Source organism: Brachypodium distachyon, chromosome 1, assembly GCF_000005505.3.
Source record: "Brachypodium distachyon strain Bd21 chromosome 1, Brachypodium_distachyon_v3.0, whole genome shotgun sequence".
NCBI classification, from domain to species: domain Eukaryota; kingdom Viridiplantae; phylum Streptophyta; class Magnoliopsida; order Poales; family Poaceae; genus Brachypodium; species Brachypodium distachyon.
In genome coordinates this window covers 33663551-33691536 of record NC_016131.3, presented here as the reverse complement: position 1 = coordinate 33691536, position 27986 = coordinate 33663551, and the positions used below count along the sequence as shown (strand labels likewise).

The 27986-nt window shown below is 46.1% G+C and overlaps 2 protein-coding genes and 1 long non-coding RNA gene across 3 annotated transcripts; 2 read left to right on the top strand and 1 right to left on the bottom strand.

The window, feature by feature from the left end:
* The first annotated feature begins 10717 nt into the window (after positions 1-10717).
* On the top strand, positions 10718-11701 carry LOC100829968. Its single transcript, XM_014900124.2, has one exon. It carries the CDS (start codon positions 10820-10822, stop codon positions 11552-11554), a length of 735 nt encoding a protein of 244 aa, XP_014755610.1. The 5' UTR covers positions 10718-10819; the 3' UTR covers positions 11555-11701.
* A 6474-nt stretch (positions 11702-18175) lies between these two features.
* LOC100836740 lies at positions 18176-20663 on the bottom strand. Its single transcript, XM_003563685.3, has 4 exons — positions 20207-20663; positions 19896-20126; positions 19616-19800; positions 18176-18985 (listed from the first exon to the last, which is right to left on the bottom strand). Exons 1-4 carry the CDS (start codon positions 20541-20543, stop codon positions 18425-18427), a joined length of 1314 nt encoding a protein of 437 aa, XP_003563733.1. The 5' UTR covers positions 20544-20663; the 3' UTR covers positions 18176-18424.
* A 2041-nt stretch (positions 20664-22704) lies between these two features.
* LOC104581536 lies at positions 22705-25508 on the top strand. The gene is made up of 2 exons (XR_729516.3): positions 22705-23154; positions 23333-25508. It is a non-coding gene; the product is annotated as an uncharacterized LOC104581536 (long non-coding RNA).
* Positions 25509-27986: the final 2478 nt, after the last annotated feature.

Here is a 27986-nt window from a genome sequence, read left to right as displayed (position 1 = left end):
GTGTTAAATCCGAAATCTCATTGCTGAAGGTATTGATGACCTGTACAGCCCTCGAGCGAAGTCGATCCATGTCTGACTTCAGAATATCGATGATGACACCTGAAACTCGTTCATCATCAGCAATTCAAGAGGCTATGGTGATAACTATCTAGTCTGCTGCACTTCATGTCATAATCTCCCTGGATATCGAATCCAGCAAAGCCTGCAGCGCGTCTTTGTTCCTGAGATACGAAAGGCCCCAAGCTCAGTGTGTTTTTGCCAGCTTCGCTCATGCTGCTCATCCTTGACCACGGCTAAGTGAGAGAACTTTATAGGACATGCTACATAGACTGGCAGCAAGTTAATTCAACGTTAATGGAAGTGGGTGCTTGCAACGGAGATTAAAGATTCATAAACTACTGCAGGCTGCCCAGTTCATCAGGTAAATGCAGAGCTTGAGCGTCCAAGAAATTAGACCAATGATTATGTTCTTATAAGTGTTCTTCCAAAAATTAAAATGATACATTAGTGAATGGAGTTACTGGTCTAACGATCGTCATGTTTGGTATGCAGATTTTCAGATTTTCCAGGGATCAGGACAAAACAAAGAGAATGCAAAATGGGACTGTTGATTGTTGAGGATATCCGGTGTCAGAGAGCTCTAGCCAGGGACATGATGATACGGTTCACACTCACGACAAGTGAATCTGTCAGAGGTGGTGGTGGTCTACCGATTGTGGCAACTGGCCGAGACATGTTCCAAGGCCAAAAAAAGGGCACCCGTGAAGGAGGAATATAAGCACGGACCGGAGCTCTTCCGAGCGTTTGTAATTGTATGTGTCAGCATGAAATGTGGCAGCCTGCCTGCCATCATGAACCTCAAAAAGGACGAAACGATCGATGGCACCTAGCCTCGAGTTAGTTCAGTTGAGAGATAGATTCGGCGTCTGGCGAAAATCTTGGCGTTTTCAGTTATCACGGCATCTGGCAGAGAAAACTGGCCGTACCACCTCCAATAAGGGAAGAAGATATAAAGGAGAAACTCAAATCAGGAGTGCGCCCAGCCTGGATGGAGCCCTGACTTGATGAGATGGCCGAGAGCTTCAGACATCCGCGGTGATTGTGCCAGAAGCGCACTTGGCATCTTCTTCCGCCGTGGGCAGGTGCTCCAGGATGCTTCACCGCGCTTGCTGCACCAGCCTAAGCAGTGGCGGCTCCAGGTTCTAGACACTGGGTATTCATTGAAAAAAAATCCAGTGGACTCTATGAGATAAAACAACTGATAATGAAATTTTGGATAGCATTGGATGCAAGTTCTAGACACTGGGAGCAATATTGGATGCAGCTGCTATCTGATTCGGTGTGGATGTATCATCCAACTTCTTTGCCTTCGAAGCTTTTTCACACAACGCAAATAGGCTACTGCCAGCAGCGCTCTTCTTCTTCATCTATATACGAAGAAAATAAAGGGAAAATTCAGATAATAGAAGATAGTTTCCTTGCATCTATGGTCGAAATTAGAAGCTAATTTTCTACTCTGGTAATCTGATGATTTATCCCCAAATTTACACAGTACAATGAAGAAAAATTGTAATTGATCTGATGATTTATCCCTATGTAGATTGTAGTCTGTAGAGTAGAGTACCTGGCTTCTGGGCACCTGGCCACGCCACGATCGAACAATCCTTGCTCCGCTGCACTGGGTCGTCGGCTCGCCACTGCTCCGCACGTCCGCCGACGGTCGCCGCAATCAAGGCCTCGCCTCTGACGTCCGCTGCTCTGCTCGCTAGGGTCTGGCGGCGTTCGCGTGCGGCGTGCCGATCGATTGATCGAGGAACGAAACCGTCAAGCAGAGGCAGACTAGAGTCGCGGACGTAGGGTTGCTGGGCCTTGACCTGAGGTCTACGGACTAGTGGACTACGGGCTCAATGACTAATACTAGTACCAATATATGTATATAATTTTTTTTTGCTCAAAATCTTGGGTATTCATCTGAATACACGTGAATACACCTGCAGCCGCCTCTGAGCCTAAGGTCACCTCCAGCGGGGCGACCCATTTGGGCCGGCGCAATCCGTTTGCGGATAACGGACAAAATGCGCGGTCCAGCGGGGCGATGTATTTTGGTGGACGTCCGGTTTTCTCTTTGATGGACCCATTTCCGTCCCAAATTTGGGGCGGGAATGAGTCACGCGCAGACGAGGATCGGAGCTCCGCTCGTCCGCCCTCGATACACCCTGGCCACCCTGTCTTGACCGAATCAATTTCATTTGCCAACTTTCTTCCCCACTGCCTCCCGCGCCCTCTCCTCCATGACGGCAAAAAATCCCGCCCTTCTCGCTGGCGCCATCAACGGGCGAGCCCCAGCCGCCCCCGCCGCCGCCTCATCATCAGAGGCAGCCGCAGCATCCCTAGACCCAGTTGCTCCTGCCGCCCTCACTCGACCTAGGAAACCGAACAAGGAGATGACCCCGGAGGCGAGGGCCATCGAGACCCAGAAGAGGGGGCAACGGTGGGTGTGCAAGCTCGCAAGGGATGTGGAGCTCGCCGTTGCCAAAGAGCGGGAGCTTGAGGAGGAAAGGGAGCGCTGCCTCCAGGAGGAGGCGATGCGAACCATCCTCCTCTTTGGCATGTTGGCACAGGGCGCATTGCCGCCCGACAGCTGGCAGGCGACAGCGGCAAGCACGGAGTCTAGCATGGTGAGCCGCCCGCCGCCACCCCAGCTGACGATGCCGGCATCACGGCCATCGTCGGAATCGCCCGACACGGCGAACTGGGCGCCGTAAGGTGCCCCGCACTTTCCTTGCCTCTTCTTTCGATAGCGGCCGCAACCTGTTCGGTGATATGCCCGAACGGGCCGTTGATCCCGTCGACCCGAATTACTACGACGAGCCGTCCCAGTTCATGGAGGACCTCATCAGCCATATGATTTCTTCCATGAGCATCGCCTCTTGCCCCCGTACAACTTCATGAGCGACCGGGGAGAGGTTCCCCTTCAAAAGGGATGGGGCCTCATCCAGTCTGAATGCAACAAGTTCGCGGGCGCGCATGATCACGTGAAGGCGAGGCCACTCAGCGGCGTCAGCGTCGGCGACATGATGAGTTGTGTTACCATTCTCCTCTTCTCATGTGTTTTGTTTGTCCTCAACAATATGTCGTCCTCGTTGTCGGCAGGCGTATCAAGGTTTGGATTACTTCAAAGTTATGTATAAAAAACCATTTGCCTTGATCCGTTGTTGGCGGATCCTCAAGGAGGCCCCGAAGTGGCAAGATGTTTATTTGGTCACCAAGAAGAGCCCTGGCAATGGGAAGAAGCGCGAATGCAGCGTCATCGACCTCAGAGGAATGATGCCAATGCGGCGGCGACCAAAACTGCAGTCGAGGCCGCTATGCTCGCTGAGGAGATAAGGATCATGACGGCAGACTTCAGCCTCATGGACCCTCCGACGCAAGCTTGGTTCGCGCCCTTGGAGGAATGATATGTGGCCAAAATCTGAACACTAATTTGTATTTTCGTATCTTAAATTGCCATCGATTTGGCCGCAATCCTTGCCGGCGAGGAGTCTGGCCGCGAACAGGGAAGAGGCACAAAAAATGAGCTGCCGCGTTTGGATCGCACTGCTGGAAAGATGGGCGACCCAAACGGACGAAGACCGGACAACAGATCGTATTCAATACGGCCGCGACCCAAACGGACCAAAACAGAAAAAAAACCGGTCCGTTTGGATCGCCCCGCTGGAATTGCCCTAGTGGAGATATTACTCCTGTCCTAAACAAGGGAGTAGCAGCAGCAGCATGTGAAGAAAATAGCATCAGTGTCCAGCTCAGACGCCTAAACAAATTACCAGCGTGGAGCATCTCTCTTGGCTTTCGAATATGTGTCCTGCCGTACGTGACAAAAAGAGCATTTTTTCCCCTTATATTATATCGCTGCAAGATCTGAGTTGGGTGTTTGGCTGCTCAGAGACTTTATTGAGACAGCCACCACCACGTTGCCTCTTGAACATACAGCATAGCAGCAAGCCAGCAACCTACCGTACGTGACCAAGATTCATCGCAAGATATTCAGGTATATACGGAGTCTTGGATAGTGCGCACATTTCTGTCGTGCGTCTGTGCGCGTTTGTCGGTTTCGCCTTTGTTCAGGTTCTTGCAGTTTCCGAGGTTTGTTGACATGTGCTTCTTGTACTTGTACATACAGCAGAAATCAAGGAGCAATTCAGTTCATGATGGATGGATGGCACTTCACGTTAGGAATAGACTTGTTCAGCGTGTTAAAATAAGTTCATCTCCAGATCCATGGACGGATTAATTTCAAACTTTTCAAAACAGAATTCTACGAGGATTGACTATCCAAATTGAATTACGAGAATAAGGATGTCCTGCCAAGGCCTTGGTCGGTTGCAACAATACCTGCAGGGACTGAGAAGGATTTTGAAAACTTAACTAGATTTTCACCCTTTTCTGTCAATCCCACCGAGAATGGCTTAACTGAACAGGGCCTAAGAGGGAAGTCACATCCGCCTCTCGAAGAAACACAGAGCAACAAAACTTCGTGTTTCTCGAAAAACAAAACACAAAGGATTCCACGTCGCATCACGGCGTAGCAAGCTAAGATTGCGCATGTGCGTGCGCCTACAGCAAGGAAGATGTGAACGCGAGAAATTGCGTGGCTTCAGACAAGCTTGATCGACCACGTTGGCGCGTGGCCACATTGATTATATCAGCTGAAAAAGCTCAGCAAGTACTACCTGTCAGCGTACTTGATGACCCAAGACAAAATAATCAAGGGAGAAGGCCCTTGATCGAGCTTGACTCTTCCGATCGAGTCAACGTCAACCACGCGGCAAGCTGTTAATTAGCAGTTAGTTGGCCGGGGCCCGTCTGGACCTCGATCACGACGCCATTTGCATATAATAAAACGAAATTAAGGAGCGAGCAGGGGCCGATCATCGTGAAATGATTAGACCCCGTGGGCGTAACGTGACGCACCGTCCCTGGCGTCATACCGCCCTTCGGCAGCTCACATCAGCAACGCCGCCGACAAGGGATCGAAACCTACGGCACGGCAAATCTCACTCTCACACGGTTCAATGCGCGTCCCGTGTGTGTGCTCGTACATAGTGATGAAATAGATACGGATATTTGTATCGGTTTGGTGTTGTAGAAGTTGATAAATAAGAGATGAACAATTGTCAATTTTTTCATGTTGACCAAAATACCATCGTGTCCACATTTGCAGCGGAATCATGTTTGATGAATCACCGGAGAAACCAATCTGCAGTAAGTAATTATTAGGCAGTCATACATGGTCTACGAAATCCTGAGGGCAATCATGTGCCAAATCATGGAGTTGCTGAGGGCCCACGGCGTGGACGAAGTGCTGAATGACCCATATTGCAGATGAACAGCCCATAGCACATGAGAGCGGACACATGACGTGCGTGCAACTGCAGCGGAAGTTCTAAAAAAAATTGTATCGGGAAGAGAAGATGACGTGGCACCACGAGAAGCCGGGAATCATTATTACCTCTCTAAATATTCCCTACAGTTTTTCGTCAAAAAAAATCATTATTACTCATTTAATTTTTTATGCCAAAATCATTATTTTATTATTCATTTCAATTTTTGCAGAAATTTACTTTGAAATAGTGTGTTACTGACACCTTAAAAATCTGGAATCATAAGTTCTCTGAAATAAGTGTTTTGTTGTAAAGGAAATCAACATACTATCTAATGTCAAAATTGTCTTTTTATCTCTTACTTAACGGTCAACTAACGGTAGGTCATATTTATACCCCGTACAAAATTTGAGTGGCAAATTTGAAACAAGAAAAATATGAACGGCATTTGGGCATATGACCAAAATTTGAGTGGGCAAATATAGAATTCTCTCTTATTCCTATAAAATTGTTCAAACTCTAGAGCATGTCGGAAATGAAAGGAGACAACGAACAACTCATAAGAAAATGGTAACCTTTTCTGTTAGTTTTTCTAGAAAGAGAGAATCCAAGATCTCTTTTAAATATAAGCAAGTACCGGTCTTTAAAAAAAAAACTGGTCAAAAAAGTACCGCTCTTTATGGTTCGGATGGACAAGCCGAGACGCGGCACATACGGGCCAAACATAGTCTCGCGGGCCCTGGGACTGCTAAACCACGTGAGAGAGAAAGCTACGTCCGGAATCTAGAGATGAACAGCTGGGCAGAGTCGGTGTCCGTGGTTGGAAGCCGGGACGGAGGTACGCCGTGGTCGTTGCGCTCGCGAGTACGCACGAAACGGAATCGATCGGTAGGTCTCTCGGACCGCGATGTGCCCGTACTACGTACGTCCAACGACGCGCGCGGTTTCACTGTTCTTGGCTCGAATATCCCGACCACTCCGGATTGCTCAGCTGTCGACTGACGTCGTGTCTACGCAGATCGCGTTTACGGGTCTACTCCCTACGTACGTACTCATGTGTAGCTGGGTCACAAATTTAATTTAAGAGATTTAAAGATCTGATCTTAGCTAAGGTTATGTGTGGCGGTAACATGCCCGCCTCCCTACCGAACCCCCAATTAAGTACTCCGTAAGTACCAACTGCTTTATTCGTGTACTTTGTTTTAGTTAAGAAGGACGTTTGACGCTGCAAATGCAAGGGTTAAGCGGGTCAATGCTCATATATCGTGTGTGAACGCAGAGCGACGACTAATCGAACAGCAATGAAGCATGACTTGGTCACCTGTGAGAGCAACATATTAAGCGTGGGTTTTATTTATTTATTTTTGAAAACCGAGGCAAATATTAAGCGTGGATTAAAACTGCCTACAAGTGGCTCTTAATATTTTAGACAAAGAAGTGCCTCTCATGGATAAATGTTACTAGTAATTAAGATAAGCCAGCTAACGTGTTTTGGGCATGACAGAGAAAATGGGAAAAGTTGTAGAAAATGAACACAAATACTCATACTCGTAGTCACCTTGATCCTCCATCTTGCTATCAAAATAAAAAAACTTGATCCTCCATTTTTGGGGAAACTTGGTAGAAATGTCTAATACGTCGCGTATTTGTTTACGGATTTGCTAGAACTCAGTCGATTGGTCTAGGCCATTGGATCATGTGTTAAGATTCATGCTGGCGTTAATCTGAAGGCGATTTAAGTTAAATAAAAGACAACTGATTCTATATATTGACAGCAGGTTGTTTGGGTGGTTGGTGGCCGGTGTTGTTGGGCTCTAGGTTGCAAGTTCAAGTTCTGTGCTCTCCATTTTCTTTTTCTTCCTTTTTTCTATTTTTGTTTCTTGTGTCCTGATTTTTGTTTGTACGGGTTGCCCACTGACCATGATTTCTTATTGCTTTGCTATGTCCTAACTCCTAACTGACCGTGATTTCTTATTGCTTTACGAATGTGCAAGTATTTTATATCAATGCCTAGCCCAATGTATTCGTGTAGATATCACACACTTAGTAAAATTGAGCGTCCACCTCATGGGTAATTCACATATCAACAATGTGAACTCCTTTTCATTTTTTAAAAATGTTTTATTTTTGTTAAAATATCCCTCCCATTTCACCTGCAAATTTTATAATCGTGCATAAATTTTCACCTACAGTTTTTAGAACCGCACATACAGTTTGACCTGTAAATTTTAAAACCGCGCATAAACTTTTACCTGCAATTTTTAGAACCGCGCATAAATTTTCACCTGCAATTTTTAGAACCGCACATAAACTTTTACCTGCAATTTTTAGAACCGCGCATAAACTTTCGCCTGCAATTTTTAGAATCGCGCATAAAATTTCACCTGCAATTTTTAAAATAGTACATAAATTTCACTTGCAATTTGTTTAAATTTTATCGTTGTTATAGTTTCGGCCTAAGAAAATTGCATATAAAATTCCATGTGAAAATTTTGAGGTTGCACAAAAAAAATTCAACGCAATCATAAAACTTTCACCCCCAATTTTTTTCAAAATTTCACGTGCAATTTTGATAACTGCACTTAAAATTTTAAGTCAGCAGACACACACGCACACACGCACGCGCACAAAAGCACGACACACACATCGACTGAGAAATAAAATTTCTCAGTCGACTTACACCTAGGCACTCCATTTGTTTAAGAGTAGGAATTTCATTGGAACTCTTAGCTTGGTCCTGGTTAATTAAACCCAATCCCAAGTCAATTGGTCATTTATGCTTCTTGCGGGATACAGGTTTGTAGAATGAAACGAATTACAATGGTTACTTGAGCCAAAGAGAAAAACACCCGGAGAGCATTTGCTCTTACTCCTGAGTCCTAACTCCTCGGGGGTGGGGGGTGGGGGGGTGGGGTGGGGAGCATTTCCCCCCAATATCAAATAGTATCTTTAATGATAACGTAATATTGATTCATGAAGTATCTAAAAATGCATCTACACAATCTTTGTGACAATCTATTAAGCCTAAAAATGCCTCTACACCACAATCACATTTCATCTTTCTTACAAAATGTCCCGCTAGTGTCTTTATATTTAATACATTTCCTATTGTGCCTCAAAAGGGTGTATTTATGATTAAAAAATCCTCGCCAATCCTCGCCAACTATGTGCAACTTTTCTCTCATAATCTTTAAATTTCACATATTTGCAACATTTTGTGTGCACAAAGTCCTGACAAATGTTTCTCTCATGTCATAAGTTCTGCCCTTTAATCTGCATCGATCCACGCACCAAGTCACGTCCCTTTTCACATCCATCAAACCACCGCGCCAAGCCTCCTATTTTGCATCCATCCACATTGCATGCGAGTTGCACCCTCTTTTCCGCATCCATAATCCGACTACACACCGGAAGTACACACCTATCCCGGGTCACTATTCACGCGTAGTGTCATCTCATGACAGCGGTATCTCGAAACTTAATAATTTCAAGAATAGGAACAATAGCCATTCTTTACTTCATTTTTGTATTTATACACCTCTCATCAATGAGTACACACACAAATGCAGAACATCGAATTTATGTGGTCATGGACACATGAGTTGCTTACCATTTTATCAAGCAATCCTGAAAACCTTATTTAGTAAAGAAAATGGAAAAGGTATAAAAATTATGAAAGAGTAGCTTGCATTCATTGTGAGTTCTCTCCCCTAACATGTGCACGCAATGTTCCCACCACCGCTTTCACCTCAGTCTTGTTACCCCAGAACTCCAAAACCTCAACCACCCTCATCGAAGAGGAAGAAGAAGGGGGCACAATGCTGGAGGTGGCATCCCTTGCTCCATGGAGTACTGTGCATGTTCACGTCGGATGTATTCACCGTTTATGAAAAATCATGAGTGTCATTAGGAAGTGAACAGATGAGCAACTCACCCTTGGCTTATAGTACATACATGTGTAAGCCCAAGCTGAGGACTATTCTTCCCCGCAGGAACCCTATGTCTGTAAGGTTCCCACCTGCGTCACATGATCAAATTGTCTACCGTTAATTTTAGCCTCGTCCCTAGAAAAATGTGGCATGTTTTACATCGCACCTAGACTGATGACTATCTATATACAACTCTGCTCTCATAATCTTTAAACATCATGCACCTTTAACGCTACATACCCACAAAATCCTCACCGATGTATCCCTAACATTAAAAATTGAACCTTTTTCTGCATCGCTTCACACACCAGGCTGCAGCATTTTGTCACATCCGTCTAACCACCAGGCTGCATACCCTCCTCCCTCGTTTTTTGCATCAATCCGCGCCGCGGGCTGCGCCCTCTTTTTCGCATCCGGCCACGCTGCGGGTTGCGACCCACTTTTTCGCATCCGGTCGCGCACCGAAAGAACAGCGTATGGTGTCACGCCATCTATGTGTAGTGTCCACTGTTGACTTATCTCGACACTTAGACTTTCTAGAATGAAGACAATAACCACTTAACATTTACGTTTGTATTTATACACCTCTCATCCACAAGTTCACGCACAAATGCACAATGCAAAATTCATATAGCCATCAAGATAGAAGTTGCAATGCATATCATTTTATCAACAATTGTAAACCTCTTTTTTTTAATTAAGGGAAACAAGAAAAATGTGAAATACAAATTGTCTATTGTAACTTTTAGCCTTGGCACTAGAAAAAGTGTGTTCTGTTAACTTTTTTTCTTCCCACCTAGACTGATCACCGTCTTTATACATCTCCTCTCTCACAATCTTTAAACATCACACACCTTTAACGCCACGTGGCCACAAAAATCCTCGCCGTTGTATCCCTGACATTAAAAGTTGCATTTTTTTTCCGCGTCCCTTCCAGCACCACTCTCTTTGTCGCATCCGTCCAACCACCAGGCTGCATACCCTCCTCCCTTGTTTTTCGCATCCATCCACGCCGCGGGCTGCGCCCCCCTTTTCGCATCGGCAACGCCAAGGACTGCACACCCCCCCCCCCCTTTTTCGGGTTGCGCCACCTTTTTCGCATCCCGCCGCGCACAGAAAGAAGGTGCGTGTCGTGTCACCACCTCCGCGCAGTTTCATCTGGCGACTTATCTCGAAACTTAAACCTTCTAGAATCAAAACAGATACCATTTTTTAAGTACAGAAAACAACAGGAGTTGCAATGCTTATCATTTTATCAACAATGGTAAACCTGTTTTTTTAAGTAAAGAAAACAAGGAAATGTGAAATCCAAAAAACGCAGCCCTGATTGTCCGCTTCATCTCCCCTCCCATGTGCCGCAAACGCCCCCCCCTCCTTACCCTGCCTTTAAATAACACACCCCCACTATCATCCCATCCCCACCACCGCTTCCTTCCACCACCTCCGGCCCCCCAAAACGCCAAAACCCAAACCCCACTCCGCGAAGAGGAAGAAGGAGAAGCGGCCGCAATGCTGGAGTCGGCGATCCCTGCTCTGCTGAGCACCGTGCACGGCTGGTTCACCCCGGCCGTGCTGTTCGTCGTCCTCAACATCGTCATCGGCACCATCGCCGTCACCTCCAAGGTCGCTGCCGCGTCGGGGAGCAGAGATGGGGCTGCGGCTGGGTCTGGTGCTGGCGCTGGCGCTGGCGGCGAGAAGCGGGGCCTGTCCCGCGTGCCGTCGATGGCGCTCGACCGTCTCCGTTCCTTCAACCTGTCCTCCTTCGCCGCCCCCGCCCCGGAGCCCGCGGTGACCGGAGTTCTGGATCTGGGGCTCGACGAGCAAATCCCGGCGCTCGAGACGGATGATGAGGGCGAGCCTGAGCACGCGCCCATGGAGAGGAGCATGTCCGAGGCGGCGGCGGAGGCTGAGCTGCCGCGTCTGCCGGCGCGGCTGCGCAAGTCGGCCAGCGAGAAGTCCGCGTTCGCCCACTTCGTCGCCGAGGAGGACACCGAGACCGTGGAGGCGCGCAGGCCGGCGACAACCAGGGACGCGGGGCGCCGTCGCACCCTCGCTGCGGAGCCCGAGGAGCCTGCTTGGGAGGAGGAGATAGAGGAGGCCGCAGCAGAGGTGGACGCGCGCGCCGACGACTTCATCAACAAGTTCCGCCACCAGCTGAAGCTGCAGCGCATCGACTCCTTCATCCGCTACAGGGACACGCTCCGCCGCGGTCAGCAGGCAGCCACGGCGGGCGCCGAGCAGTAGAGCGAATCCGGAGGAATCCAGGGGCGAGACGCAAGAACGAGAAGAAATGTGGGGATGAGGAGGAGACGGTAGTTTCGTCCTTCCTTCCTTCATTCCCCTTCTGTTTTTGCTCTTTCCTTTCCCGTGGATGCGAGTAGTATAATCTAGTTGGCCATAAAACCTTTGCGCAATGTGGAACCATATCCTGTGAATTGCAGCCTCTTGAGAAGGCGTTCGAGGAATAATTGGTGGCTCAGCTTATGTAAATTCGTTGCTCCATCTCTTGTTTATACTTGTGCAAATGCGGCCTATTTCTGCAGGCTTCTAGAACCAAAGCATAGATTGCAAAATCACGACGAAATTCCTCTGTTCCAAGAGCATCCATATCCATCCAGTTGCTATAACCACCGAATTTTCTGCAGGTCACCAATGCGAATTTTCCACTGACTGATCATGATGTGGTGTTCTTGAAAAAGTTTCATCTGAATATATACGAGTAGAGTATATGAAAAAGTTCCATATCCACCTCTGGAAGGGACGGGTGTGGTTAACTCGCTAACATACGAGTAGAGTATATACTAGCTGGTGCCGTTGCTCTGCTGCTTGTCGTCGTCAGTCATCAGCAAGCCTGGAGCTGGAGCTCTATCCGGCTGTCTGTCGCCTGCACTGCAACGACCGGTCTACCCTACGCGGCCTACGCCGTCGTGTTCGGTCGCTTTCCCTTTTCTTAAATCGCCTTGCCCTCGCCGGTCCGGCGGTTTCACATGGCCCGAATCACCACCAGCTTATTATGTAGGTGAACACCTGTACCACCCATCCATAATCCATTGGTGACGACACCTGCATCTGCTTGGTTACTAGTGCTTACTCTCAAGTTTAATGCGATTCTTGCTCGTAGAGGGAATGCAGATCGCGGTATTGTATTACCGTTAGGTCGATGGAATGATTCGTGCATTTTGGTTAGTGGCAAAGCTGGTGGCGGAAACGGGAGGGACCGCCTCGATGTGATGTGGACAGCATCCGGCAGCGTGTGCTCTTTGGAACTGGGGAACTTTGCTGTGAAACATTACATCCTGCTTGTAGCTCAAAGCAGAGTGCCGCCTCAGCTGTCATCTCGTACGAAGCTCCGAAGCTAGGTTCAAAGTGCACGTTTCATTTTCATCGCAAAAGTGGGTGCAGTCAGACACTCACACTTGTATTTCAGTTACTCTTTTCAGTTACAATAGCCTGGCTCGTGTAATTACACCATCTGGATTGAACTCTTCTTAGCTCTGGATTTTTCCGGTTTTTCCCAGACACTAGTCGCTTCTGAATGTTTCTTCTAAGTTTTTTGCATACAGCATAACAGCAACACGATTTAACCTACATGTTCAATCAGCCTCGTGTTTGGGTAATAACCTATGCATTGGCTGGTTGTATATGTGTCGTCGTCGAGTTATAGATCCTTCTCCGTTCTTTCCCTGCTGTAGTATGTCTGTATGTGGTCCACATGCGAGGTATAACATCGGATGCCCTGGGCACAACAAAACCAAATGGGATGAAGGGTGTCTTTTGACTAACACATGATGCTTTCTGGGAAAAGCTAGAGTGCTGGCCAATGATTGGAGTGGATCTCTACCCTTGTCGCTCCTCCTAGGATTGGGATTGTGAGAATACTTGGACACCAATCGTCCAACCCATCGGAATAGCAATGGGAGGTGTTCATCTTACGACTAGAAGGTAACCACATTGCTTTACAAAGAAGCTTTTTTCAGTTGACAAAGAATTTTCTCTGGCGATTGAGAATTTTATATTTCCTAGTCAATCCAGAAGTTCCTATTTCTCAATCATAACCGTCAACATGTATACCTTTTATCGGAGAGAAGCTAGATCGTTGCACGTTAAACAAAGATAAGTATATTTTTCATCTTTCAATTTTCATAAAAATATGCATTTATCCTGTTATATTTTATTCATAGATATTTAGCTGGACACTTCGGCCCTCAACCCGCCCAAAGTGGTATTGGTGCCAATGTGTTTTTTTTGGGTTCCTTGCCCCTCTCATGCTTTTTTGCACACATCCTTCCTTTCCTTGCATCTCTGCATGGCCTTCTTCTCTTCTCTTCATCCTTGATGCATCCTTCTTTGCTACCACCGTGAGCGCATGTCAAATGTGCTAGGGTGCTTAATGGGGATGGGGTACCAAGCTAGTGTGGAATAGCCAGTCCTGGCTCACTCGATGGATGCCCCACGTCGTGGCGAAGATGCAGTCAAGGTACATAGAGAGCGGATCCCTTTGTCACTACGGTCAGATCTAGAACATGAACTGACACTTCTTCTCAAGAAGCAGACACAATAAGAACACTGGAGAGTAACAGAGTGACACGAAGCCACCATGTGCTCCGTTGGATGCATGGCCACGTGGCAAGTAACATGCAAAACTACTCCATTGGCACCAATACTGCCTTTTGTGGATCGAGAGACCGCAAGAGTCTGATTTTGACAGTTGATGGACAACATATGTATGAAAAAAGTTAAGAGACTAGCTGTAAACTTTTGCCTTAGTTAAAGGATGAAAAATATTTGTACCGATCTCTTTTAGAAACTGTGTACAAGTTTAGGTATAAGAACATGCAACCGAGCACTTTCTTATTTCAAGAACGCAAGTTGGGCGCAAAGAAGCCAAGGGTTGTACGCAAAAAAGTGTCTCCAACATTTAAGCTTTGAAGCGCAACTCAATCGATTTTAAATAACAATTACACCAATGATTGAGAAATAGCAACAAATTTACTTATACAAATTGTATAATTTCATTATCATCTTGTGGTCTCGACACCTCCCCCTTGGGGAATATGTAGACCTTAGGGCGTGTTTGGAATTCATGGCTAAGGTTGTCGAGGCTAACTTTAGTCATGTGGCTGGTTTGGTGGCTTGCCACATTTCCTTAGCCCTTAGTCATATGATCCACATGTTAGAGTCATTAACTTGTCCACCACACCTTGTGGCATCCACAATTTGCACAACATTTGTATTGAACTGCATGTGCTAGCCATCTGAACCAAAAGCCCGAGCTGATTGAAAGAGGCTAGATAATTTACTTTAATCTCACCCTCTGTCTTTGTCTCTTTTTTTTTTAGCTATTTTGACGTTTTTTCGGAGAGCCGCAAATATTTATTTAAAATACTGCATTGCCCAGGAGTCAAACTTGAGACCTCCCGTTCTAATACCATATTGAATTGCAGCTAGACATCTGAACCAAAAGCCTGAGCTGATGGAAAGATGGCACACTCGAAATAAATTGTCTAGTCTCTTTCCATCAGTTCGGGCTTTTGGTTCAGATGCTAACGCATGCAATTCAATAATTTGAATGGTAGGTGCACCACGGTTTTTGTTTTTGTTTTGAATATCTAGCAAATGTCGTAGCTCGAGCAATCTCTCCGTCAAAGTCAGTTTGCTATCCACGCTCCATTTTGGATTACAAGTCATACGAAAAGATTAGAGTTGTCCCAAACAACTTGTGTCCTATAAGCTGTGGGGCCACTGATTACTTGCCAGCAAATATCACACGGAGTTCGATCATCGAGGTGCACATCCTGATGCCTCTGCAAGTCAGCATGACCCGAAAATTATTGGCTCCGGGCCTGGCGCGAATGCCTCTGCAAAGTCAGCATGACCCAAAAAAGAGTGGCAGTGCAAAATTTCCAAAGTCCAATCGTTCTGCACTAGCTCATATATGGTGTAGAACCGCTACAGAATTTCAAAATATGTAGCCAGCGGGCATTAAAGCAGACATCCTTGCTCGAAACTTTGGAGGTGAACCAGAACGGGGCAAATTGCTGGCACAGAGTTCAGCCAACAACTGCGGTTCTGCCCTGTTCTTCTGGATATACACAACCCAGCCAGCACAGAGACTCAGTCCCGCAGCAGTCCGTGGCGTGGTGTGTGTAGCACGTGCGACGCCTACAGCCGCGGCCAGTGACAGGGTCCCCTCTGCTCTCCTCCTCCTGCCGGTGTCGGAAAAGGCTCTTGCACACACGCGCACCATCAGTGGCTTTTCGGACAGAGGATGGCCACGTGCCCAGGAACGAACTTCTCTCTCTTATCGGGCGAAGAGGAGAGGCGGTCGCCGAGTACACACCGTCTGTGTGAGCCAGAAGAAGATCTCGGTTGTGTACTGCAAATAGTATTCTTTTGCTGCGTTGCTGTTCTAGGATTGCCTTTTCGCAAGGCATTGGACAGCAGCAACCTGCGAGAATTAGGTGGAGCCAGAAAATGATGCTCCTCCGTACGTGTTCGCTCATGTAACAGCACATGGAGTATAAGCTTAGCCTTGTAGATTTTTGTAAAAATGTGTGATAATTTGGGTTTTTGCAAATGTCACAAGATACCCCTGTTCTTTAAATTAAGGCATATATTGTTTCTTTTGACCGAGAATTTGACCAAGAATTACTCCATCAATGTATGACTTGTGTGATATAAATCATAATCATAAACAAGTACTTTTAAATACGAATCCAATGATATCAATTTTATTTCATTAATAGACTAAATCTTAGTCACTCGGTCAAAGAAAAATTTAAGGAACGAAGTGAGTATTAGAAAACTTGTACTTCTTTCATCCCAAAATAAGTGACGTGGATTTGTATGATTCTTATACAAATCCACTTCACTTATTTTGAGACGGAAGGAGTACTCGCTACAACAACTTGTTTCAAACATTATTTTGTGAGTTTTGCATATCTCAAATGATTATAACAAAATATTACAATGCTAAGTATTACTTGCATGATTGTTTTAGATTTTCTTAACTTAAAATGCCAAGTTACCGAAGTGGGACATGTGACCATGATTATTTTTGTATTTAACCAAAAAATCATAGATCATAGAAGCACAATTTTCTCGTCCGGCATAAGTAGGAGGCGACAGGAGAGAAGTTCCGAAACGCGAGACGAATTGGCCAGCGCCGAACGAGGTTGTTGGCAAAAGCGCCGAACGACGTCTTTCCTCGGCGTCGCCCATGTACAGTACGTCTATACGTCTTGATCGACATCCAGGTCTCACGACCGTGGCGTCTCCTGTGTTTCTTTCTAGGCGTTCCATTTCCACGCGCTGCAGGAGCCAGCTAGGAGGCACGAGATGCCAAAAGGAACTCAAAGGCGCCGAACGGTGGCCCGTGTGCCGGCGCCCCGATCGAGCCCGACGACTCATCAACCGCCAGCAGGAAATCGGTGAGACGCGACGACAGACGGGGATGGGGATTGGGACTGACAACAAGACCGGATCGACGAGGCTAGCTAAGCTAGCACAGCGGGCGAGCTGTTCGTTCACTTCGATGGGCACAAGCTGTTTTGTCTGGACTGGGTTGGGTACTTGGGTTTGATCCTTCGGTAATGGGTCTAAGCCACGATAAATTCTACAAATGTTATACTCTTAACTAACTGCTCAATTTGGGGGTCTAAGGTCAAGTCCAGCAGTTCTCCTAAAATGTCTTTTCTATATCTCAAAACAGGTGACTTTCTTAAAAAATTTCTCCCCTAAAAATTGTTCAACTCAAGCAGTTCCTCTAAAAGATCTCTCCTATTCTTTTTCATTACTCTTTTTATTTCAGATCACAGCACAATATGTATAACCATCCATCGACGAGCAGCCCCATCCTTCCATCCATCTCCACGAAGCAGTACTGAATCGAGGAGCAGCCCCATCCTTCCATCCATCTCCACGAAACAGTACTGCATCGAGGAGCAGCCCCATCCATCCATCTCCACTATGCCATCCACGGTCCCAGATCGAGGAGCCGACCTCCTCCGCTGCCACCACCACATGGCCGGCCGGACCATGGCCACCACGCCCTCCTCGCTCTCAACCCCGCGGTGCGACGAGCTCCTGGCCCTGCGCCACCCGCTCCTCCCCTGCCCCATGGCGCCGCCGCAGTGCATCTCCCCGTCGATTCGAGCTCGATCCGAATGAAATCGGAGAGAAACGGGGAAGAGGAGGAACCTGTCGATGGCTCGGGCTCTGGCTCGTGGCGGGACAAAGAAATCCGAGGCGAGCCACCCCCATGCGCATCTTCCTCTCCCTCACCCTCTCTGCTTCTGGCCGCCCGCATCTGTGCTTGCCTCCGCGCCCGCCTCTGGCCGCCGCCCCTCGCATCTGGCCCCCGCCGGCTCGTGGCGGGAGAAAGAAGGAGGGCGGGGACGTGGTGGCAAGCTCGTTTTGGCGGGAGGGACGACCTCGCGTTGATAGGGGGAGGGATCAGCTCCCCGATACATCGGGAAGAAGGAGCTCTGGATTGGGGACGCCCAAATATCGGGGAGGGTATAGGGGAACTGCTGAAAGTCTTTTTTGAGCTTTTCCCCCCTAAATTTGGTATTGGGGAGGCTTTAAGAGAACTGCCGGACTTGCTCTAAGCGATCTGAGCACCTTGCTCCTGGCCATGGATAGCCCTGGTCCACGATATCAAATAAAAGGTCACAACGTTCGTATACTGTACATTTAAGCATGCAATTCGTTTATGTAACTAGGCAACACATGTTCTGGCAAAAATATGACGTCACTTCATGTTAGGCCATCAGCCCACTGTCTCAAAAAAAAAAGGGTGCAGGGAAGGGACCTGTACGCCAGCGACCACTTGGGAAACCAAATCCAAAGAAACTAACACCAATAAATCTCAAACTTCTTATGCATCTCAACATATCTAGAGAACGAAGAAGGATCCTCTAACGTACCCACTAACGTGTAAGCCCTCCATCTGTGGAACCCACATGTCATTAATCCCACATTAGGGTGCAGTTCGTCAAGGTATCCACGTCCCTGAAGAATACACAAGTCTGACCTCAAACTTCTGCTGTTTTCCCACAAGTGGGCTTACAAAGGGTAACAGCAAAGGACATCTTCACTTATTTCAATCATGTTTCAGACAATTATTTTGGGGTAGCGTTTTGGAGCAAAGAAAACTCTCACATCAAACTGGCCATACTCTAACATCGATTTATCAGGAATCCTAACAGCCCCAACATGTCCATCCTGGAAAGTCCACCAAAAGAGTGATTCCTCCAACTTCAATGAAACATCCAGTTTTTTATGTGCCTTCACCGCGACTACATGCTGAAACAGTTTCTTATTCCCAGAGAATTCGTCATCAAACAGCAGAATCTCATGATCAAAGCCACTGCTGAAAGCGGCAAATCTGACATGATGAGGAACATCAACCTTTGCAAAGACCTGTATTACAGCCTCAACACAGTATGTAAACAATATGAAGCCTATGTCCAAGCTGAATAGGCCACTGCGAATCTGTCCATCGAGCATTTCATCAAAACTTGGGCAGTTGTCAATCTCAGCATATGCAGAGAGTATTTGTTTGTCAGCTGATCCATCCCCATCCTCCTTAACCCAGAGATCGACCTCTAGTAATGCATCATCCAGTAGATACATTCCTCGACAAGGGCTACAGAGAGGTAAAGTAAAGGAATCCTACAATTTAACAACTTGTTAGAACTTAGAACTGAACATGCTAAATTCCACTTTTCGATACATTGGTATATGTGGATGGAAAAACTACATAAGAAAGGTAAGATCAGTTGATCACATTTAAATAAGAAAAATAGTCCTTTTGAAGTAAAGGAATACATTTTATTTCTAGTTTGTTTCGAAATAAAAGGTATGCATGTATTTTCTCGTTTTAACCATCATTTATATCTTGCCAACCGCTTCAACATGTATAATTAATTACTCCCTCTGTCCCATATTAAGTGACTCAAATTTGCCCAAATATGAATGTACCTAAAAAGCGTCTAGATACATATAATAGAAAGTCACTTAATATGGGACGGAGGGAGTACTAAACAATAACATATAAGAATTGTGGGATTTCATGGAATGTTATTGTGATCCAGAACAAGGAATGGTTAACAACTTGTACTTCGAAATGGGTTTAACGCCAATATGTAGGTCTAAACGCATACATCTGGACAGACTTGATTAACTTTTAATCAGTCAATCCAGCCAATGAAGACAAGTGACACAAAACTCATTCATACCGTGAACATCAATCATTCTTGAGCAACCAACAGTGTGCATACAAAACAAGCCTAGCTTGAATACCTGATCAATGGTGACAGCATCATCTCTGCAGGGACGGTTATAGAGATAATTCCGTAGCGGCTCCAAGTCATCCCGAACGGCAATTATTCCATAGACACTAACAGGATAGGATGCAGAGTTCGATATACGCAATGAGAAGACCTGCAGCATCAGATCTGGTTTGGGATGTGCAAGAGTTGATTTAGCTGCAAATAACAAGAGAAAAAAATAAGTTGCCAATGACATTCACACATAGCACCAGAGCAGATTGGTTGGTTAGGAATCAACGAGACTAACTTACTGATGGAAGTATCATGTGTTTTGTAACGGCGGTGGTAGCAGTTGCCCCGCTCAACACATCGACCTGTTACCTCAGGGAATACTTTCATGGGAAAAGGAGGAAGGGTAAAATTCTCATCTCCCTGTGCTCGAAGCATCTCACACAGCTGTATGTGTTCAGAATACTGTTTGCAGTCACTAGCTATCCATAATCGGTTTATTTGTCTTGCTTTTTCCCTAGGGAATTTCTTCCCTGCATAATCAAATCAATCGGCAATTAATCATTCTATGTTATATTTTGGAGAATGAATTTCACTCTGGAGAAGGACCTACCTGGGCAATTTGTCTCCTCGCCATCTGTCACCCCTTCCTCATCATCGTAGTCAACAATGACCAAGTCCTCCAAGTTAACTAGATCATCATCGCTGTCGGATATGCAGATGTCGTCCCAGTAAAGGCGAGGCGGCTCTGGATCATCCTCCTCCTCCTCCACCTCCTTCCCCTCCTCCTCCTCCAGCACCACCACCTTCCCCTCCACGCGAGCACCTTCGAGATGCTGGAGCGCGGGACCATATGGGTCTTCGGGGTATCTGAAGATGTCCAGATCGCGGAGGTCGCGGTCGCTGGGAAGTGCAACGAGGGGCCAGACTTGCTGCTCGTTTGACAACATCGTGACGATTAGGGTTTCCTTGCCGGCGGCGGAGGTGTAGATGCGTCGGGTTGGGAGAGAGAGAGAAAGAGGTAAGGAAGCGTGTGCCGTGTTTATCTTTTTTTTCGAGAGATCCCTTTCTATCGGATTTCCTCGCGTAGTCGGATCCCTCGTCGAACATGTAGAAACTGTTTTAATGCATTGCAATTTTTCTTGAATCTCACCCTAAAATAAGCATAGTTAAAATCGTTAGTTCTGAAACGGAAGATTTATTTTCCTACCGTCCGGTGGTCTGTCTTACGCGCTGACGCGTTCCGTGCCGTTCAATTTCAATCATGCGAGCTCCTCTGTCCCCTATTCTCCTCTTTCTTTGTCTTCTCTCTCTCTCTCTGGTATCTCTCCCTATGCAGCTCTCTCTCTCTCTGTTGCCTCTCTGCAAAATCCTCTTCCTTGGGCGGCCTCTTCCGTGTGGCGCCCCTCTCTGAGATCCTCCTTCCTGTCCTACCTCCTCCCTCTCGTTGCTCCTTGCACGAGCTGGTCAAACAAGCTGCGTGTGATTGGGAGGTCGCTGAAACAAAGGAGGGAGGTGAGGTGCGAGTTGTGGGAGACATGGATAAAGTGCGTGGCCCATGCTTCTGCAGGAAGCCGGAGGCATCGAGCAGGTTGCGCGTGACATCGGGGTGGCCAGGGAGGCCAAGGTGTGGCCTGAGGGAACATGTGTGCCAGGAAGACGAGTAGGTGGGTGGCGGCCGGGAGACAGATTTGAGACGCTAGCGAGGGCGGACATGGTCCACATCGACGTGGATGGCCAGCTTCCATGGCGAGGTCGTGCAGGCGGCGGCGGTAGAGGCAGCAACAATGTTGCTGCTAGTGGATGGCTAATTTTTTTTGTGCACTAGAGGTGTTTGATAAAATGGTGGCTCGGAATTATTCTATGCACGGGAGGTGTTCGATGAAATGGTGACTTAGTTTATTCTTGTAGCTGCAGTGAGTGGCTATTTTGATACATGATTTCTTCTCTTTATTCTTGTTCTCATGGACCATGTACTTTCAGTGCTTCTTTGAGAGGTGCTCAAAGTCCCAGCCATTAATAAGGTAGTACTAGGTAGTTACCGTTGTAGCATGTACAACTTATAGTTATCACATGTTCTGATGTATTTACCCACTATCCGGATTATAGTTATCATAAGTGTCACTAATGGAGTTGCTAACATGTCCAGGTTTTAGTTACCATCATGAACTGATGTAGTTACCCGAAGTTCTTATTATAGCTATCATCAATATTATTGATGTTGTTACCAACTTGTTCACGTTACAATTATTGCCATGAGATGGCATAGTTACTTGATGTTTGGATTACAATTATCATTAATGCCATTGCTGCAGTTACCAACTTGTCCAATTTATAGTTACTACATAGCTAGGATGGAATTTACCTGCTAGTTCAGGAAAGAATTGCCTGCTTGTCGTCATAGCATTGATTTAAGTTACCAACCTTTTCAAATTGTAGTTACCCTCATCTCACTTATGTAGTTACCGATATGTCTATGATATGACAGTTATCACCATGGCATCGATATAGCTACCAAGCGAGATCTATGATTTTGAACCCAATAGCTCCACATTAAATACCATGGTAACTCGTATATTTACGTGTTGGTAACTTCTGACTTTGAAGAAATCCTCCCAAACATATTGTATCTACTTGTGAATAATCTAGTCTGGTAACTCACATATTTATCAGTTGTTAACTTCTGATCTTAGTTTTAAGCATCTCTAAGTGATTCATAGTTTTAAGCCAGTGAAAAATATGAATTGTTAAGTAACTCAATCATTTATGAGCCGATAGCTTCCGAACTTGAAGAAAGTTGTCTAGAATAATACCCAAATAAATTCTTAATTCATTTATGTTACAGTTACCACCATCATGACTCAGTCATCACCATGACTCAGTCATGTAATTATCCAACCATTTTGCCCTTATTTATCCTTTCCAGACCTCTCAGGGCATCAGGCCCGCTGACTGTCTGATCTGTCGTCGTTTCGATCCTGCCGTCCGTTTGATCCTCAAATTCCGACAGGACTTACCGATTTGGCCCGTTGTCCTCTGGGAGAAAAATCCCAAGGCCCTGGTTAACTGGGCCAAACACGCAGCCCGTGAGCCCGTATATACCCCGATAACACTCGTCTGACCCTTCTTCACGATGAAACCCTCTCCCGAGCGTCCCTCTCCCTCCCGAGCACGGCGGCGCACAACAATTCCCTGACCCTCGCATGATAAGGCCCCGCGCGTTTTCTTCCCCTCCCTCCAGTTGCGACCGAACGAAGGCGGAGATGCATGCTCGTTGTGTGGCATATATGTGGCTTCACCGGGCTTGGGGAGCACTAGATATGTGGCTTCACCGAGCAAACGAACCGGACTTGCGGAGCACTAGATGCAGGCGCGGGCGCGGGCGCGGCTTCGCCGATGACGGCCCCTCGTGCAGCGTGTGCCACGCTGCAACGCGCTGTCCCCTTTCTCCGCTCTCCTCGCCCCCTATTCGTCAGCATGGGCACCACACAGTAGAGTAGCAGCCTGCAGTTCCTGCCGTGCTCCTAACGACCCGCCTCCTCGTGTTGATCCGAATCACAGGTAAGGTAGCTAGACCCTCTCATTACCGTACCGTCTTCGTAGTCACAACTCCTTTCAGCCAATGCATGTGAACTGAAGCATTGGCTAATATTCCACATGTTTTACACACTTAAGATTTGAAGCCCAAACACAAAGAAGAAGAATGGGATACTTTCTGATAATAAAATAAAATTGGCAGGAACCATGCAGGAACGTTCGGTTGTAGTGGAACATGAACTCATAGGCAAACAACTTGAGCGTTGAAAACTTTTGGCATAAGACTTGATAAGGTAACCTACCCTCAGTCTCTTCATATAATCAAATTCAAGTTAAGAGGGGAACTGACAGAGTATGCTTCGTTCAGTGCTAATTTAGACCTTATTATATAGGTAGGCTTTACATCAGTTTCATAATCATGGAGAAGTGCGCTGTACATGAACTTATTAAGATGCTTACCTGAAGAATGCAGAGAAATAATATTTTCCAGGACATAGATAATGCTCAATCTACCTCATCGATTGTATGAAGTGTTTTTCAGTAAGTTATCCTTGAAATATGACAAGCGCATCTTTAAGTTCTGTCCTTCACCATCATATATATCCTCTCCTAGGTTCATGGAACTTGAAATTTGTTTCCATCAGTTTTTTTTTCAAAATTAGCATGTTCATTTTCTGTAGGTTCTCACCATCAAAGGAAATTTAACAATTTAAACATATTATGTCCTCTGTTCGATTCATAGTCTATTGGCTGCACGTTCTAGCACTATTCTTAGGCGAGTGAAATATATTTATGAAGCAGAAGGCAATCGAGAATTTTTCTTATGATCAAAACTCATGATTTTGCTCATGTCAATGCACTAAATAATACACTGATTAAAGTAGGCATTTTTAGGAATTTTACATATATCATTGATCCCTGCTCTTGGACATAGTATATATTAGTTGATTTTCTGGTTACCCATATACTTAATGCCGGGCATCTTCCTATTCCAGCATGAGCTTCATATTTGCTGGAAAGGAAATATCATACATATATTAGGTAAATTGTTTACGCATTACATAAGTTGTTGATTTACTTCTACAATTTATCACCCATTGTGACGTTGCACTGGACATGGGATTAAATTGGTCCTTCCAATATAGTCAGTCACTTAGTCATACATTAATTGATTTATTTTTACAATTTATCACCTGTTATTGCTGTGCATGCAGTTTATATTTATGTCTACACATTATAAGGTTGCACTGGTCATGAGATTAAATTGGTCCAATATGGTCAGTCACTACTTAGTCATTTACATGGTGGGAACATCCTGATCCATGCATACTGGACAAGGATATTAACCTATGGGTGCTAATTGCCAAGATTCATCTCAGAAATCTTCTCTTATCCAAGATAACCTGTTTTTTTTACCAGATATCCAAGATAACCTGTTATGTTAAATTTCCCCAAAGCATGTCAAATAGCCTGAATTAGTGTCACCCTGGTTATGTGGCATTGTATTTAGAAAATTCTCTACAAATTATAAAGGTTTTGGCTATAACAAGCTGTATGTAAAGACATTACTGGGAGCTTCTAAAAACACTTGCATAAATATACCTTGTTAGCTTGTTTCCTTTTTATCACAAGCAATGCTAGGTTAGTTGTGATGGTCGTGTGGATCTCCCAGCAGGAAGGATTTAGATAGGAAGCTGCTGTGGTGCTGTTTCTGTTATGGTTTTCTTCTGCCACTATTGTAGTTTCTTTTTGCTTATATATTGTATGTGCTACAGTTTCACTTCAGTTACTTAATGAATGCAAAGTTGTTCATTCAGTTGTTATCAATTATTTCTTTTGGAATGAGCTTACACCTGCCAAGTGATTAGGATGTATAAGGCATGGATCAGCAAATATTTAGTCATATAATTTATGTTCATAGAATGAAAACTTTATGCTTGGTGAGAATTTAGTTTGTACTATTTGTCAAGAGTAGTTCACTACTACAGAACAGACCAGCCAAGCCGCGTATGGCAGGCCCTCATGTTAGGTGGGCTGGCCCCGGAAAGAATCAGAGATGTGCCGCAGGGCAAAAAAAGTCCGCTGTGATTTGTGCAGATCTTTGCTGACAAATCGCAGGTTATGATTTCACCTTTGAATGGTTAGAGTAACCTGATGGTGAATGAAACCTCATGACATTTATCTTAGCTGGGCATGCCGAGAGGGTCACTATGGAGTGCATGAAACCACATGACATAATGTTCAGCATAACCATGTGCCTTGTATTTGTTTTTTCTGTTTTCTGTTTTCTTTTCTTTGTACAAATAAACTAATTGCCAACTTATTTATTACACCTTTATAATAATGACGGGAAGGCTAACTTGTTAGCCGTTATAGGACTCCCTCTCCTTTATGTAGTTGTGTACTAATTGTGTGAAATCAATGTGAAACAATACTGATTGTATATGCGCTTGCAAGGCAAGTGAAATGACAAAGGTCGTGTATGCTGCTGTGTGGAACACCAGCTGCTATCATGCATCACAACCCCTTATTTTCAAAATGTATGGAGCAAAACAAAACATGTTTTACTTCTAGGTCGTTGGGTATATATAGTTATTTAGGACAGTAAAACTGATGCCACTTTGAACGCTCACGTCGCGTTTTCGTGGCCGTCCTATCGTGCAAATCTAGCTGTCCGTTTGTGGGTTTTCGTGCTAAGCCTTCTTGTTAATCGGACCACCTGGACCAAGCTGGGCCGATGCGCAGTCGAGTACTTCTCGAGAATCCGATCAAATTGAACATATCGTTGGGAAAAGAGAATTCCAGATGGATCAAAACGGCAAGTCGTTGGGAAAAAAACTGAAGCATTGAGGAAGAGAAGTGGGTTGCAACGATGTGAAGCTGTGGTACTAACCAACTAAAAAACATACTTCCTACTTCCTTCCTCCGATTCATGTTATATTAATTTTCTCAAATTTGCCCAAATATGATGTATCTATGCATAAAAACATCTTGATATATGCAATATTTTAACAATTAATATGTATCGGAGGGAGTATTTAAAACCTGTTTTCCTTTATTGTCCAGAATATGATTCAGCTTGTGCAAATAAAATTACCATGTCTTGAGTCTTTGTAAATTGCCAAAGAGTTTGTGAAAGATGGATGCATGCAACATCTTTGAATATTTGTGTTCTTCCTACATTGTATTGTCGAAACTAACGGGCACGGCGATCAATTCTTATCGGTTCTGAGCTAATTCTCACTGATGCCAGACGTTGATCCGTGCACCCCCCCCCCCCCCCCCCGCCCTCTCAATGCCGAAACGACAATCAGAGATGAAGGAACCGCCGGATATCAAAATTTCCTTCAAAGGAGCTAGGTCTTCTCTTCTCTTGGCGGCTAGGGCAGACGATGCGACGAACCAAAAGAAAAAAGGTATACGTATGTGAGAGCATCTCCAATGGCATCCTCCAAAGCTATCCCAAATGTCATATTTGGAGGATATGGACATTTTGCTTCTAAAGTCATCTTCCAATGGCATCCCCTAAACGGACAAAATGTCATGTTTGTCCAAACATATCCCCCAAACTTGCCTCAAATTTGAGGGAGGTTTGGGGTGTCCGGACATTGTCCGGTGCTCTCTTTTGTCCGTCCCGGCCTCACAACAAGAGATCGAAAAAGGAAAAGAAAAAGTGAAAAGAAGAAGAGAAAGGATAAAGAGAAGGAAAGGCTAATTTGGGATAAGAAATTGGAGGATGGGGTTGGGTGACATGGGGAGGACATATGTCCACTTGCTCTCCCAAATGACCAAAATAAGGACATTTTTGGACGAAATTTGGAAAATCCCATTGGAATTGCTCATACTGGGCATGATGGATCTGGCACGGTCGGCTCAGATCTGGGCCTTGGCCTGTTTTATCTTTTCTTCGTGTTTTTCCATCGGGCTTTGAGGAAGTGGGCCGAGAGGGGGTGATACTGGGCTGGCCGAGTGTGGCCCGCCATGGACGACGGACGGTTCGGGTCGGTCAGGGGTAAACGGTGTGGTTTGGGTGGCAAGCGGTGCGACGGCGCAAGGATGGAAAACGGGCGGAGGAAGGCGGCGCTCACCGAGGGCTTGGAAAGGACTCCATGTTCGAAGGAGAGCCTTTGCAGCGTAGGCGTAGCAGAACGGCGGCGTTTCACCGGCGATGAAGAAGATGGCTTCGTCCTGGCGACTCCTGTCTTCGAAGCGACGGGCCGGAGAGCTTGTCGGATAGGCGCGCAGAGAGGCAGCGAACTCGGAATGGTAGGTGGAGCCGTTGAGGAGGCTAGAGGGGAGTGGTTCGGCAGGAAAGTGCTCAGCATCGTGGAAAGCTCGGCGGCGAGAGGAAGAACTCCGGCGAGCTCGGGATGGGGAAAAGAAGAGCCGGGGGCTACCTTTTATAGCGAGGGGGAAGATGCGGGAGATGAAGAAGCGATCTAGGCTTGACGACAAGGAAGAAAAGGCGTCGCCAGAAGAATGGCGCGGTGCCGCGGTGGCAGGCGCTGCAGCCTGCAGGCGACCGGAAATGGCGACGGGCCATCTTCTTGATTCTTGAAGCGACGTCAGAGAAAGATTCGGCATGTTGGCAGGGAAAGGAGGGAGGCGATGGGGTCTGCGGTGTGACGTGCCGGTGCAGACGACGTGGTTCAGGCCGAGCTACAGGGCTTGGTGCAGGCTATCGCGGCAGAGAAGGAACGGCGACAGCATTCCTTGGGTGATTGGGTCGGCGGACTCCGCACGTGACACGCGGCAGTCCAATACTGGCCTGGGGCCGTGGTCTCACTGCCGGTGGGGCCCGCTTGCAACGTGTCTGGCGCGGATAGGGCCCACGGGCCTGACATGGCATGGCGGGA

Coding starts and splice junctions, on each gene's coding strand:
- LOC100836740 (XM_003563685.3), bottom strand. CDS start 20,543: ATGTTGTCAAACGAGCAGCAAGTCTGGCCCCTCGTTGCACTTCCCAGC. Junction 19,801..19,895: donor AACACATGATACTTCCATCA/GTAAGTTAGTCT, acceptor TGTTATTTGCAG/CTAAATCAACTCTTGCACAT. Junction 18,986..19,615: donor ATGCTGTCACCATTGATCAG/GTATTCAAGCTA, acceptor GTTAAATTGTAG/GATTCCTTTACTTTACCTCT.
- LOC100829968 (XM_014900124.2), top strand. CDS start 10,820: ATGCTGGAGTCGGCGATCCCTGCTCTGCTGAGCACCGTGCACGGCTGG.